Here is a 16761-nt window from a genome sequence, read left to right as displayed (position 1 = left end):
ACGCCCCCTGAGAAAAGGAAGTGTCATGTTTTACTCTGAACGGTCGCTATCTGACCCCTTTGACCTCATCAACATGAAACTGTGCCCAGACACAGAAGACATGTTGGTGTGTTGAGGATTTCAACCCGACCAGCTTCGATGGAGCAGCTGGGCGTGGCGGCGTGGCGAAGTGACCTGTAACGCCATCGCCATACGTTTGGCTCTCAATTCCACATTTTTGGGCGCAGCTGCTCCAAACTCACAAGGATGCATCTTCATCCATCCCCGACAGGAATCCATCACAATATTTGTAGGGTGTGGCCTAATTTCTCTATAGCGCCCCCTAGAAAATTTTAAATGATCAGCCCCAAGCCATGCTTTAGCCTACAATTACGAAACTTTGTACACGTGTGTACCATGTCAGGACTTACAAAAAAGTCTCTTGGAGCCATGGTCTAAACCCCAGAGGAAGTCGGCCATTTTAGATTGAAGTTCAGATTTTGATCCTATTTTTGGTGTTTATAAACCATTTCAGTAATTCGCCACTTGGGGTCAGTATTGCTCCACAAATGAAACAGCAGATAAACAGGATGAAGAACAATATCAGTATTTCGCCAGTAGGTGTCAGTGTTCCTCCACCGATGATAAACAGATCCATGGGCGGATGGGCGCGAAAACTTTGTGAGAGCGTTGCCATGAAATTTCTAAAAGGATAGAAATGTCTCAGATAATTTTTGTTGAATTAAATCATGCAGTAAATGTAGCGTTTTCTCTACTTCTTACAAACCATTTCAGTAATTCGCCACTCTGAGTAAGAATTACTCCAACAATGAAATAGAGAGTGCTTTAGAAACACAGCTGAAAATGATGAAAATGACGAACTGTAGTACTTCGCCATGTGCATATGATCGGCTGTAAATGACACGTGGATCATCCGACTGACGCCAAATTGGATACGTATGACCTTTGTTGACCTCTAAAGAGAACAACAGCATTGAAATATATTTTGACTCCACTGCGCGTCCTACATTAATCCGCCAGCTATATTTCCTCGCTAAACCAATGAATCTGCACCACATTTTTTGCATCGTCAAGGAGCGCCTCCGAACGCATCAGTGCGTACCGCCTGGTGGACGGGCGCGGAAACTGCGCAACAACTTCTGTGTTAGCACGTGGCCAGCGTTGATGGAAACTGATCAACAGCTTCCGCGGTGCGGGCGGAGGAGCTGAAAACTGCGTGAGAGCTTCTGTGGTGGCTGACGTGAGGCGACGGTTGCTAGTACCCGCGGTGGCAATAGGCCGGAGCGGCGCTTGGCTGCGAGGGCCGTTCGAGGCTGCTTGCAGCTTTAATTTTATTATTATTATTCCAGTTACACGAAGCATCAAACCATAATAAATGCTTTGTCCTCTTATTCAGCCAGAGTTAATCTGTGTGATCTGTAAAACTCGTCCCACAAACTCGAGGAACCACAACAGTTTCTGTGGCCCTTATCAAAAACTCAGCAGATGAAAAATGGAAGAGCTACATTAGCACCATTAATATAAATCTCCCGATTGTTGCTCATCTCTGTAGCGCCAGCGGAGAGATGAGTGCAGTGCAGCGGAGTTAACTCATCATGCAGGGCCGGTCCAAGACTGCATGAGACCTTGAGCAGAATTTGACTGAAGGGCTCCTATTGATGCTAAAAGCATCACCAGCTGCTGATGCTGTTAGAGCAGAGCTCAAACTCAAAGATTAATCTCACAGCGTCAGATCATAGGTATGGTAACAAAACAATCTAACTCTGAATATTGTTCCTTCAAGTTGTACAATGTAAACTTGCCAGCTCCTTAAAATCTTACATTTAAATGTTAAACAATTTAAAATATTTTAATTAATGTATGCTGAATCCATTAAATCAAATTTAGCAGCATTGATCATCTCAATTAACAAATGTTACATTCATGTATCTGTGGTCTGTGTTAAAATATTAGCCTTTATGTTGCCCCTGAAGCCCTGGGGCCTCATGGAGCCACTTACTTAATTTGGATTAAACAGAAGTGGAAATAATTAATATTCATTTTAATTGTATTTTTTGATTTCTTGTTTTTAAGACTAATTGTGGGTTTAAATAGCATCTCACTGGCAATGTTTTCCCGTAACATATAATTACACAGTAATATTTTTTTAATTTTGTGTATACTTAACATCTTTTAATACAAAAACACGATGGACTGCCTCTGCGCCCCGACCAACAGGCTTAGCAAGATTTCTGGAGAAAACCCTCCTTCTGAATATAAAACCGTGACATTCCAGCTGGACGACATCATAATACAAAAATACTAAACAGGCACAGAAACCAGTTGCAACTAGTTTTCCAAAGTTTTATGAGAATAAAGCCATAGCATTAGCACGGTAACAATGCAATATTACAAGAAGAAAGTAGTTTTAAGAAGAGCAAAGTTTTGATAGAGTTATTAATGTCTCGTGATCAGCTTGTCAAGGCCATGGTTCTTTCTTTCAAATAGTTACTGAGTCCTGTTACTGACAATTTGATGTTGACGTGTTGATTAAAACAAGTTTATTCTCGACTTATTACGACTTTGTTCTAGAAATATTATGGATTTATTTTTTGTTAATTTCAAAGTTATTCTACAATGTTTTCCTCTCAATATTTTATTTTGTATTACTTTTTTCTGATAATATTATCACTTTGTTCTTATAATTGCAATTTTATTCTCACACAACTTTCTTCTTATACTACAGCACTCTGCTACAACGAATATGTGACGATTTAATTCTTTGATTGTGCTGTTTTAGAGACTTTCCATAAAATGTAAAACTCCCCATCAGTCATTGAATTGTCATGATACATTCATTGATTAGAATCTGCTCTTCTTTTTGTGTTTTTCCTACTAATCGAATGAAACTCGTGAAAATGAATGGGTCATTGCCAAAACATTCTGCTTCCCATCCTGCAACATGTTTGTTTCTTACATGGAGGTCTGAATGTGGACAAAAACTGTGAAGGCAGCGTGAGATAAAACGCTCAGGCAGCAGTTGTTGCCTTGTGTAATGTGTTTGGTGTAAAACAAGAGCTTGCCAAACTGAGAACACAGACATTGTTGATTTTGGGGGCTTTTGTCCTTTCTAGTATTTCTGTTTGTTTAACATTGCTTTATGCGTCCTCTTCAGAGCTGTGTGTATGGTGAAAACCGGACGTCCATCCAGTGCACCACGCCTTCCCTGGCTAAGCTACCTCTGCAACCGCCGGTGGTCACCAAGGTGGCATTTGTCCTGGACGGCTACTTGACAGACCAGAAGGACCTGATCTATGTGGAGGACCCCCTGTTCCAGGACCCCAAACTGACATCCAAGGACAACAAGAGCATCGTGGAGCTCAAAGTGAGGGTGCTTCATTGTTTTTTTTTCTTTCTGTTTTTAAGCGTCTCCTATATGGTGGTGTGTCACTCAGAATTGTTGTTGGCGTCTGAGGTCAGACCCGACAGATTTACTTTCATGAGTAGACCATTACAGCATTATATGCTCCCCTTGATATTAATGTAAACGATTTTTAGAATTTTCTTTGGGTTTATTTCAAATGTAATGGACACAGGCACAGAAAAGAAAGGAGAAAAAGTTTAAAATAAAAGAGAGAAATGAGTATAGAGAGAACACAAGTCAACAAGTTCTACCTCTAAATCTGCAAAAAGAGAGAAAACAAAACCAAGAAACCAGAACAACAAGCAACATACAAATATAGAATGAGAATTGGAACCCACCACCAGCCTAATGTTTGGTTTTTTTACGTTCACCAATTAGAGCACTTCTGAATGTTTATGTTTGCCTTGGAGTTTATTTCACGGGTTCACCTTATAAGTTTGTGGTTGTAAAGTCTTAAGATGGGAAAATGTTTTGCAAGACCTCCTAAGAACAACTTCTTCCGGAAACTGGAGAACAACTGAGATCGGTTACAGAACGGTAAACCTTGGCGAGGTTCTCGTTTTACATCCCTTTGAGAGAAACAGGTGCAAAACTAGAAATACTACTGAAAATGTTATGGATGTCGAGTACAAGAAAATCTCGGATTTATGAGCCGTGGCAAATTTCAAAAGCAGATGCACATGCTGCCCACTGTGACAAATGCCAACATTACCAAGAGTTCGCAGACTGGGTTGTTGACCTGTCCAGAGTCAGGAGCCAGGTTGACGTGCACACACACACACATGCATGCACACACACAGATCATTGCCCCGTACCTCACAGTCCTCACACACATTCACACGTCCAGCAGGCCAGGTCAAGCTGGGAAGGAAACAATACAGAAAGAAAAACAGGAAGTGGAGTCTGTTTCCCATCTCTTAGACCTGCCCTATCTCTCCTCCTTGGCTGTACCTCTGGTTGTGAGCTCTCCGTCCACTAGCATTGTTCTGACTGAGGTCAAACCTCTTGACATATTAATGCCACTTTTCAAACAGGCCACTGCTGCAGTCCCCTTTTTAGCAACACAATGAAATACATTTTTCTCCACTTTTTTTTTTTGTCTGCAGCCCAACAGTTTGTGGCAGCTGTGCTGAGCCTCTCGCATAGAACCCACACTGTTTTGGATTTTTTTTTTTTTTTTTTTTTTTTGGTCCTCTCCTTCTTTCCCAGACGTGACCTTGGACCCATACTAAACCCACCAGCCTCGCATGTATCCCCTCCTCACCCCATAGGGGGGCATATCTTCTCTCCCAGAGGGAGGGGCTGATTGGGGGGATGGTAAAAGTCAATGCACCCCAACAAGCCACATCAACCAGCATCTGATAACCCTGGCCTCTGGTGTAAAGGCCTCATTAGGCGCCATCTGATAACGCCAGCCTCAAAATTTTTAGCAAACAGCAGCACAAAACAGTATTTACCTGTGACGGATAGTTCTGCGCTCACATGCCAACACATGAAAAAAACCAAGTTGTTGGTCTTGGCTCAGAACCAGTCTGTTATCGCTGCCGATTTGCATGTGGGAGCCTCAGGAAACTCGCTTCGAATTGTAATCCTGACATCTTATTTTCAGGGACTGTTATCACTGTGACACTTTCTTCTGAGTTTGCCTTCTCTCCCCACACTGCACTACGTTTGTATCCCATGAACTTGCCCTAGTGTGCAACTCGGTGCAAGCTCAAGAAGTGCTTTGTGTTTATGAGCATCAGAAAATGTGTGTGTTTGTGTGTGCGTGTGAGCATATGTATGTGTGTACAGGAACAGGTGCGAGACTCCACTCTGTGTCAAATTGGAAAATCCCAACTGTCACGCAAGGAATGTGATCGTTCGTTTTATTGCCCCATGCAGCACTTAGATAACTGTGTTTCTGTTCATGCCTGTGACAGGGAGAGAGAAACAAAGGATGACAGACATTTAACACTCCGTCAAACTTCATTACTTAAATCCACACACTGCTGGTGTGTGTCTCCAGTCCCAAATAGGGTGTATTTGTTGCACAGATTGTGTATTATTCAAATTTGATTATTTTTGTTAATTCCCTTTTGAAATGGCAGCTGTTTGGCTAGACATGATGAAACTGCAGCTCACTTATCCTAAATTTACAAAATGAAAGACAAGGACAGATACTCCTCAATTTGGTGCTGGTTACTTTGTTTATTATGTTCCATCCATCCATCCATCCATCCATCCATCTGTCGCTTATCTGGGCTCAGGTCGCGGAAGTAGTAGCTTCAGAAAGGAGGCCCAGACTTCCCTCTCCCAAGCCATTTCTTCCAGCTCTTCCGGGAGAACCTCAAGGCGTTCCCAGGCCAGCCGAGAGACATAGTCCCTCCAGCGTGTCCTGGGTGCCTCCTCCTGGTGGGACATGCCCAAAACACCTCACCAGTGAGGCATCTAGATGGTCCACCTGACCAGATGCCCAAGCCACCTCACCTGGCTCCTCTCGATGTGGAGGAGCAGCGGCTCTACTGAGTCCCTCCCGGATGACCGAGATTCTCACCCTATCTCTTAGGGAGAGCCCAGCCACCCTACGGAGGAAACCCATTTTGACTGCTTGTATCCATGATCTCGTTCTTTCAGTCGTGACCCAAACTCATGACCATAGATGAGGGTAGGAACGTAAATTGACTGGAAAATTGAGAGCTCCGCTTTTTAACTCGGCTCTCTCTTCACCAAGACGGACCGGTACAGCGCCTGCTTCATGGCAGACACTGTGCCAATTCGCCTGTTGATCTCCTGCTTCCTTCTTCCCTCATTTGTGAAAAAGATCCCAAGATACTTGAACTCCTCCACTTGGGTATGACACCCCCCTCGGCCCAGAGAAGGCACTCTACCTTTTTCCGGCTCAAGACCCTGGCCTCGGATTTGGAGGCACTGATCCTCATCCCATTTGCTTCACACTCGGCTGCGAACCGCTCTAGCGAGAGCTGCAGATCACGACCCGATGGACCCAACAGGATCACATCATTTGCAAAAAGCAGAGAGGTACTCCTAAGACCACCAAAACGGATCCCTTCACCCCCTTTCCTGTGCCTAGAATTTCTGTCCATGGAAGGAATTAACAGAATCAGTGACAAAGGGCAGCCCTGGAGGAGTCCAACTCTCACCGGAAACGAGCCCGACTTATTGTCGGCAATGCAGACCAGACTCCTGACACCGGTCATACAGGGACCTGACAGCCCGTATCAAAGGGCCCGGTACCCCATACTCCCGGAGAACTGCCTCATGGCTCCCCTAGGGACACAGTCGAGCACCTTCTCCACGTCCACAAAACACATGTGGACCAGTTGGGTGAACTCCCATGCACCCGCTAGGACCCTGTTGAGGGTATAGAGCTGGTCCAGTGTTCCACCACCTGGAAGAAAACCACACTGCTCTTCCTGAATCCGAGGTTCGACTATTCGACGTCTCCTCCTCTCCAGGACCCCTGAAAATATCTTGCCAGGGAGGCTTAAGAGTGTGTAATTGGAGCACACCCTTCAGTCCCCCTTTTTGAACATGTTATAATTTCTAGAATTAATGTGAGGGAGATAATAATAAGAAAATTAAATAGAATAAAAATTGGATCATCACATGAGATGTGAGCAATTAATCATCATCTATTCAATTTATGATGCCTCAATACAGAAAAAAAATATCTTAAAAAAATAGGTTGGAATGAAAAAGGTGCTGTCATGGTTTTGTGTAGGTCAGTATGACCCAGATGAACGATAACACTTAGGAGGAAAAGTTAGGAATGAGGGAACCAGAAAGGAACAAAGCAGAACATTTTCATGAAAAAAAACATGGATGACTACCTTGGAGAGGAGAACAGGGAGGCAGGTTTACTAAAAAGCTAATGGTGTTTTTATGCCAACAGACGCCAGCAGACTCAGTTTAATGTACGAAATTGCAACATTTCGTACATTTTCAGCTGCTGCGGTTCTCTTTCAAACTGCACTGAGTGAAATGTCAGAAACCCTTTGAGAAACCTATTCCCCTCCTCACCAGTGGTGGCGTTGAACACTTTTTAGAAGGAAGCGTTTTTTGTCGTTTCCTTCAAACGGAGTGGCATCAAATATTAGCCGTTGTAAGATTTCAACCTTTGTCATTGGTATAAGGCTATGAGCTGCTGGACATGCATGTTTGTATTGGTAGTATTTACCCAGAATGCCCTGCTCTCCTGCTTTGAAAGCAGGAGAGCAGGGGATTCTGCTCCACTTGACGTTCACATACATCCAAGTTCACTTCAACCTAACTGAGACTTAGGTTTTCAGGCAGACCAGATTTTGCTTTCTTGGTTTGCATCAGAGTTAGATCACACAATCACACACCTCCCCCAAACACACCAGACTCTCTTGGCAAAGTAAAGTTTAATTAAAGCAGACTAAATTTGGATGGTGTGAATGCATCCTTAGACTTATGGAAAAACCCAAAGAACAAGATAGGACTTGGGAAAAACCTCAGATGTTGAATTTTCCTTTTGATGCCTCGGTGCAGAGCAGTTGTTTGAGCATCTCTGCTGCACTCCGCAGCATAGAGAGAAAGCGCCTCACGCATGTGCAACATCACTTCAATGATGTGATTATCATTGAAGTGATGATCACAATCACAATTTTCACAAGTGGAGGTGCAAGATGATGGTTCAAATTCGCAGAGCACTAATTAACCCTGTTTATCTCAGCTACCCATAAATCTGTCCTATCTTGGGGTAATAATGCACATGCGCAAATCGATGCTACGTCACATAATGCAGCTTTCTTATAAATGCGTCCTACCTGTGAAAGTTTCGTTTCATTTGTTTTATGTCGTTGAAGATTATGGTAATCTTTATTTAATTTATTTTATACCTGGCTTTTATTGAGCTGCTGTATTACTTCATGTTTTTACTTTACATGACAGGCAGCTTAATGGCTTTAGATTGCTGTCAGAGAAGTCGTTACTACTGTTAACAAGTCATTATTTGGCAGTTAATCAGGACAAAATATGTTGTTTTTTGGGCTGTTTTCTCCTAATATTTTAAAGTATTTTAGTTTAATTACAATCTTTTTACTAAACCGTGCTAAGTAGATGTTGGTAGTAATACTATGTGACATTGAAGCTGTGTAATAGCGGTGTAATATTAGTGTATATTAATCATATCCTATCATTTCAGGAACACAGTGACCTGTGGAGTTCGGTGGACAAATTGCAGTTGCACTGCATTTGATAACAGACATACAACGTATTAATGCGCGATAAAAGAGTTGCAGTGATATGCATTTGTCTGCATTTAATTCCAATATTCAGATATTGTTCCAATGCTAAGCTAAGCATAACTCCTAAGCTTCCACTTCAGTCCCATCACTCAAATAATGTTTTCCAATATATTTAAAATTAGCACAACCTTAGAGGAACTTGTGACATACAAATCAAAATTTTAATGAGAGCAGACAAATTTTTCAGTTTGTCTTGTGAAGAAAAAGCAAAAAAAAAAAGACAAAAAAATCTTATCCGCCTCTTTCTAAGTAAACTTTCCTTCCCTTCTTCATCTCTCCCGGTGCATTGTTCTTCCACAGTTGGATTCTCTCCATCTCATCTCCTTTCCTCCACCTGCTCTGCTCTCACAGGGCGACCGGATGGACAGGGAGGCGATGAAGTGCCAGGTCCTGACCGTTTCTAACCACAGCTGCGAGAGTCTGACGGTGGTCGGAAACATCCTGGAGTGCACCGTTCCCACCCAGCTGCATGCCGCCACTGCCAAGGAGCTGCAGGTGGAGGTGAGACACGCTCATTCCCCTTCAAACGTTTACTTCCTGGTTCTCCTTTCACCTGCAACAGTCTGTAAACAAAACACGCTTTAATTAGGACAGCACTTTGTTTGCAGAAGCACTCCAGGCACCACAAAAAACACGTCCATGCCCTGAACGCATGTTTGCTTAATGAAACAGACACACTCACATCCTCCTTGCACAGGCTTGTTCCAGGTACTCTGCTGGGAGCGACACAGCCCGAGTGCACAGTGTTTGTGTATGTGGTGAATTATACCTGATCAGTATCGTGATCAGAGATAGTTTATGCTAAAATTTTATGTTGTCTGACAGGATTAAAAAAAACAAAAATCCACCTTTTATTCATTAACTTTTACAATATTAATAATGACCTATGTAATTTTTTGCCAATAGTGATTTTTTTCTTCTTTTTGCAAAATCATCTGTTAGACAATTATATTTATTTATTTATTTATTTATTTATTTTTAATCACCTTTGGCAGAAATATAACTGAAGCTGTTATTTTAGGAAAGTGATGATAGTCAATTACATTTTATTTTTATTTGGTTTAATGAATTGTCAATCCAAACAAGCTGAGAACAGAGTCCACATTATGCCATCACAAATCAAACAAATGAATGTAACTGACAAAAACTACTGATTGTGGCCCCTGTAATTGCATACAAAGCAATGAAATGAAACAATTGGAGTTAAATTCTCAATGATTCACCGACTATGGCCTCACTACACCTTCCTGATCGCTATGGACCTGAACTGTGCACCTAGTTGAGTGTAAACGTCTCAGAATTTTGATCTTGGTCTGCAAGATGAATCCACGCTGTGCTGCCTCACTGGACACTGGAATCAGAAGCATCAAAGTTTTGAAATCAGAAAATTTTTCTTCAGTTGAAGTGATCAGATGTTTACCAGACTCTCTAAATGAGTTTTCTTGTCCCTCAATTCTTCTTCTTCTTCTGTACCTGACAAGCTGTACAGCCTCTTTCCCGTAACTCTTCATACTGTTAGCACATTGAGGTCAGTCTCCAGGTCAGAGATGAGACAAGAGATTTTTTTTTATTTAGTTACTCCTGTATGTAAAAGTAAGAATGTCTGAGCATCTACACCATGTGGCCAAGTATACACTTCAAAAACAAAGTCTTTCCAGATGTTTTTGATATTTTTTGTCTAGTTTCTAGTGAACATTTTTTTCATACACTTGAAATAAGACAACACTGGCTTACAAGAAACTAAGCCAGTGTTGCTTAGAGAAACTTTCCGCAAGACATAGGAGGTGATGTTTTAACTCAATAATTCTTGAATGTTGATACAAAATGTTCATTCCACTGGCAGATTTTTCTTTCATTTATAACAAGACATTTTTAGATTGGATATTTGACTTTAAACAAACGCCTGTATCCTGCAGAGAAGTGTCTTGTAAGCCAGTTTAGTCTTAATTTAAGTTTGGAAAATTTTCTATGCAGTGTGTGAATTATAATCTGTCAAAATGATGGATGACCTTCAGGTTTATCCATCACCTTTCAAACAAAGTTAAAGACAGAGAATATTCTGTTAACCCTGCCCTTGCATAAAGCTTTTTAAAGGTTTTATCGGCTCTTGTGGCCTTTATTTGCTAGTGAAATGACAGTAAAATGGGTATTGAGAGAAGAGGGAAGACATGCGGCAGAAGTCACCAGGCTGGGAAACCTGCCACAGTTGTATGGAGAACTAAGGCCTCTATTGAGGGTAGTGCTTACTCCCTGCGCCACCACAGCACCCCATAAAGCATACATATTGTATATGCGTGGATATGTTTTCAATTCCTACATTTTCTTTAAACAGCAATGCTTTAGCTCAGTGCTATCTAGACCATCGCACAAATCCAGTTAATCCCACCTCAGTGACAACTCCAAAAAGAACCCAGTCCAGTCTCACTATGATCCTGAACATGTGAGATCATGACTGATACTGGCTGTCATGCAGGTGGATATGAGAAGAAAACCTCAATATCAATAAAGCCAGTCATAATAAACTTATGACTGGCTTTATTGATCTGTTTCTACCATCAGGTGTACAGAGAGAATTCATCATGGCTTCTTATCTCAGTGTCTGCTTCTGATGGACAAACATGCTGACTGGTCTGACTGGCGGAAATGATCAAACACATGCTGATAAAAAAAAGTGTGTTTTCAGTCCATATTATTATGTGTTTTATTTATCTTCTGTTTCCATTTATCTTTTACACTGGAAGAGCAGAAGTAACAGACACCATGTGTAACAGACACCATGTGTAACAGACACCATGTGTAACACTCACGATGTGTTTACAGTTAATACAACAGACAATAGGACCAGTGCTAGGTTTGGCTACTGGAGTAGAAAAAGTGTAAGTGTATTAATGACCACAGACCAGAAAATAAGTTTAAACTGCCAGCTTATCATTTGTTGAGAAAAGAAAAAACACAATATTACAAACAGTTGACAAACAATGACACAAAATCAAATTCAAAATAGTTTCCCTGTTTCTTCCAGAATAATTTATTTAATCCCTGTTTGAATTTTTAAACCTAAAGTTTTTGATTAAAGGACCCTATTTATTTAAACCTATGTTACATATCTATTTAAGTTAAAGTTCATACTGTTAATCTATTTAATTTACTGTTTGTTTGTTTTCAATCTTTTGAAATCTATTTTAGTTATTTAGAGTTCTTTTTAAGAAGTTAAGGGTTTTTAATTTCTTGTTTTAACTATTTCTAGTTTCTATTATAGCACAACAGACAATTTTACATTCCACACGCTAACAATGTATATTGAATGCAGTTCAAAAGAGGAAAGAAATAAAACACAACAGAAACAATCCAGTAAAAGATAGAATAACTTGTGCTTTCCACCAAAGTCTTTCTCTCTGATGATCCTAAAGGATTAAACCTGTTTCTCTGAATCCACTGTTTTGTTTTAGCAGGAAAAAATGGGCAGATCATACCAGTTTGGATGATTGAAATGTCCAGCAGAGAGCATATCTCCTACTAGACGACAGTTACAGGGCTCCTGGGTTACGGCTCGCCATCTTGTTTCTCGTTAGCAGAATCCACTTAAGCAATGGACCCAGAATTTTCCGGTCCAACTTACAGCAGAACTTTAAAAAGGCCTGGTTTAATAACCAACAAAGCATAACAAAAGTTCTTTTAACTCTGCTCTGTGCTGAATAAAGCAATGTACTCGCCAATTTGGCGGTTGAACATTGTGTGGGGGGAACATGCTTCACCCACAACAGCTCGTCCGTTACTTCCACGGGTTTTGATCATAAAACAACATACTTTAGCTTTCTGTTTCAATGAAATGAAATGATCTTACAAATAATATCCTTCACAGAAAATAAAATACACTTTTGACCGTAGGAATCCGGTTGGCTGGAGCTAGTCACCTGGCGACACATCAATGTGACCCTTCAGAATAAGAGATTTTTTCTCACACCTCACCGTTTTAACTGCTGACAAAATAAATCTGTTTCATACAGTTTCAACCCAAACAAAATATCATAACATAAAATATAGCATTTGTGATAGCTGTAATTATTATCTTTTATTTAAATATTTTTTTAACCTATTTTTAAAACCCATTTGTTCTCTATTTATTTCCTATTTATGCATTTCATAGCTATTTATTATGAAAAGGCTTTTATTTAGTGAAGGCTATTTTAACCTGGGCTACACTTGCAACAAATTAAAAGTAGCAACAAAACCATTTGTCCTTACTGAGCTCTACATAACCAACTTTGCAAAATCTGGGGGAAATCACCACATTCTCCATGTGCACCACATAATTTATGAGACTTCATAACTCCCGCGTCCTAATGCAGTCCTTCATTAATAAGAAGCTTGGTGAGAATCCGCTTCACAAAGTGAGGAGTGAACGGCGTTACTAACCAGCTGTCCATCTTGTCACTTGAATGTAAGTCAAGCAGCTTCTGAAAGGCACTCGCAGATTGGATATGTCATCAGGCGTGACTCAAAGGCTCTCTGCACTCATAGATTTTCTTCTTGATGGCGAAACAGAGACAAAACATGGAAAAAATCTATTGGAAGTTTAGGAACAGGGCTTTGAAGCAAGGAAGCAAAAAAAAAGATTTAGAACTATTCATGAAGGTGCAAAGAGACATCAAAATTTTAAAGCGTTGAAATGACAAGTAAGTACTCAACTTGCGACAAAAGTAGGGCCTGTATGGGGGAAACACAAAGATTTGAGAGAGAACAGAGAATATTTGAAAGAGAATGCAAGTATTACAAGTTTTGAGAACAAAGAAACAAAATTCTACTTTCAAACTGAAAAGTGTGCTCTCAACTTACAGCAGTAAAATTCTCCCAGAGGCCTGGACTTTAACACGTTTTGATGAATTAATTTAATAGATTTTAATGCACACCATTCCGGAACCATTGTTTTTTTTGTGTGTTTTTGATACATTCATACATTGCGGAAGTCATCTAACGTACAGACGACTTCCACAATCAACACCAATGAACAATAAAGCTGCTTCTTTTGGAACACCGGGGCTTAAGTTTTACTTTTGAAAAAATGTACATGATTTGAATCTGGAAAAGACCATTGTTGTGTTCAAGTTATACTATAAGGTTTTAGCCTATCAGTGAATCTATTCTAGCCTAAACTAACATCTCAGTGCTGAACATATAGCAGCACCACACATCTAAAACCTAATGCTAATGTTAAAGCTAACTAAAGAAGTATTATCTCTAAAAGGTTCCATGAAACACTGGAAAGCTGAAAATCCATAACAACACTTTGCATCAGTCTGATTTTTAATAATCTAAATAACTGATTAAAAACAATAAATACTTTTGTAGTTGAGATACTGTCTACTTATTGAATAATTTAGCAGCTAAAAGGGGATTTGAATTTAAAATTTTGCTCATTTTGTCAAAGTTTTCAATTAAAATGCAATTTTGATTTAGTTTTTATTACTAACCCTCCATTGAACTTGTCTTAAAATTTCAATTGATTCCTACCACTAAACATAAATAAATGTTTTTATGGTTATGAAAGGACTTGTATATAAATTAAATCCTAGAGGTCACCAGTTTTTTAAATATGGAAACATAATTGCTGCACTTTGACTTGCACACTTTTGTTCCCGATATACACACACTGTTCGGGGCTGGAATGCATCAAAAGTGACATAAATGCTTTAAAGACATGACAGCAGCTTGAGGTATAACTATTTTCAGCATTATTATTAGTTTTTCTCTTTTATGTAAACTAATGTAACTCCCAGCAGTCAATGTTATAAAATGTTCACCATGTACAGGCCAAGCCGAAATTGCTGGTCTTCAGACTCCTTTGAAGATAACATCCACCATCCGTCTCAAGACCAAACGTTATCAGACCGATCACTGTTGACTTCTGAACCGGCCTTCAGACGAAACTTCTTATCTCAGGCCAGGGTCAGCCAATATTCCGCTGCTGCACAACCTAACATCAGGGCTTGGCCGGCGAGGCTTCATTTACACACATCACAGCCTCTACAGGAGGAACTTTAATAATATTACAGATTTAATCTTTGCACAGACTCACACATTGCAATTATTTCCAATGTATGACTTTTTTTTTATAAAAAGTAATCTAATTCTGTAACACCTGTAAACCAAAAATATATGCTTATTCTTTTAGTAGGCTATTGCAGTTAGAATTTTCTTTTTCTTTCTTTTTTTTTTAGGTGAGAGTCCAAACCAGTTTTAAACTTATGCTATTATTTGAATAACATACATTTTTGCATTTCCTATTATTTGAAGTAATAGTAAAAGATGGATTTAGAAAAAAAATTTATATAGAACTTTATTGTGTCTTAAAAAGTTTGGTGTTTTTCTTTGTTTTTTTAATGGCCTAAGAAGATAATTAGAAGTTTGTAATTGTGTATTTGCTCATAAGTATGCCTGCATCACGTCCTGTCTGAATGCAAATACTGTAACCTCTCTGTGTTTCACTGAGGCCTCAGATACTTTTATGTAAAATGTCTCTGGAAAAATAACTGGCAGGCTAATGTGATCTGAAATCAACATGTAGGAGTTGGTCATGTTTGTCTCAGTTCGAAGTGGAGGAACCACAGAGCCAACACAAACAAACACGCTTTACAGCACGGCTCGTGCAAACTAAATATTTTTCATCTAGGACTGTTTTGTTTTTTTCTTTGTTTTCGGGGTTTTTTTTAACATTGATGGAAAAATCTGAATTCTATCTGTTGTTTTGGCAAACTGAAATTTGCACACCTGACCACTAGTTGCACACAGTACAGGTAATTAAATAGATCAGAAACAGATTCCCAGGAGATTGTCTGATCATCATCTCATACCTGGACACCGTAACGCAGAGGTCTTCAACAAGGGAGTCGTGACTGCTACTGGTCACAACTTCCCTTCTTACTAATTTGAAATATTTTGGGTTTTGTTCAAAGTTATATCTTTAAATATAGACCGTAGAATGCACTGTGAATATAAATTGACAAGAGGAGGCATAAAGTAATCTATTTCAGTGGTAATTCATCTATATAGTGAGCAAAATCTTATTTTGTGAAAAGTTCTATATTTTATGCAAAAAAATCCTTTTTTATGGCAGTGGCATTAAAAGGCCAACACTTTGGAATTTAGGCTTTTGTCAAATAAATTGTGAAATTATGAATCTCTTTATTATTTGTATTGAATACACCGCAATATGGTGTTTGTGTTTTGTGTATTTCTACTTAAATACTTTATTGTAAAATATATATTGTTGGGGCTCCTCCCTGCTCCGACTCTTATGCAATGGTGCAGTTGAATTTCCTCTTGTTGAGAATGCTTCTGGGCTCAGAAAACTCCTTGTTCAGAGAGCTTTGTAGGCCTTTGATGGCTTCAATTGGAAAAATGTTCCCTGATTTCAAAACTTTGCCTGGATTGGCGCTTGTCATTCCAGTTTCCAGTGAGGCAGCAGAGTTCAGATGTAGTGAAAGTAATTATTTGGAAACGGTATTTAAGTTATCTGTATGATTTCATTTGATATTCTCACAAACTGCGGAGGGGTCTTGAGTCATGCTGTTTCACAGGGCTCATTGGTAATAATAAAAAACACTATTGTTGAAAATGAACTAATATAAGTGTGTGTGTGTCACTTTAAGAGCTCAGGAAGCCATTTGAGTAATGTTTACTGTGATTGGTTCATTGTAATTTTAAGCTGCCGTTGTTGTAAGAGCACATGTTGAGTGTTAGATGAGCAGAAAGTTGACAAAATAATTGTTGGAAACCATTCAGAGCTGTTTGTTCAAGAGATTGGGAGTGTGTAAATGAATAAAAACACTCTCAGCTCTATGAAAGAAAGATTGGACCTGAAACTTTTCTTTAGATTTTAATCTTTAGTTGAGATTTAAAGGAAGTCAGGGTGTCTGCTGTTTTACAGTTTTCCTTTGCCAGATGCTGGTGGTGGTGGCTGGACCATTTAAAGAACTAACACTACCCACAAAGGGAGCACAACAACTATTGTTTGCTTTGTCAGCTGGGCAAAGCTGGCCTACAAGTTGTGCTACCCTGATGTCATTCTTGCAAGCAAATTAGTTA

The 16761-nt window shown here is 39.7% G+C and overlaps 1 protein-coding gene across 3 annotated transcripts in view; it reads left to right on the top strand.

Moving 5' to 3' along the window:
• The window catches only part of met (MET proto-oncogene, receptor tyrosine kinase), a 114567-nt gene that overhangs the window by 69194 nt on the left and 28612 nt on the right, over window positions 1–16761 (top strand). For all 3 annotated transcript variants that reach the window (XM_055022659.1, XM_055022656.1, XM_055022658.1), the window contains 2 exons: window positions 3155–3364; window positions 9028–9177. In XM_055022659.1, the coding sequence (XP_054878634.1) occupies window positions 3155–3364; window positions 9028–9177 (360 nt within the window). The remainder of the gene's footprint in view (window positions 1–3154; window positions 3365–9027; window positions 9178–16761) is intronic.

This window comes from Poeciliopsis prolifica, unplaced genomic scaffold (assembly GCF_027474105.1).
Source record: "Poeciliopsis prolifica strain line A6 unplaced genomic scaffold, Auburn_PproV2 SCAFFOLD089, whole genome shotgun sequence".
NCBI lineage: Eukaryota > Metazoa > Chordata > Actinopteri > Cyprinodontiformes > Poeciliidae > Poeciliopsis > Poeciliopsis prolifica.
The sequence above is the reverse complement of the archived record's forward strand: the minus strand, read 5'-3'. Positions and strand labels throughout refer to the sequence as shown.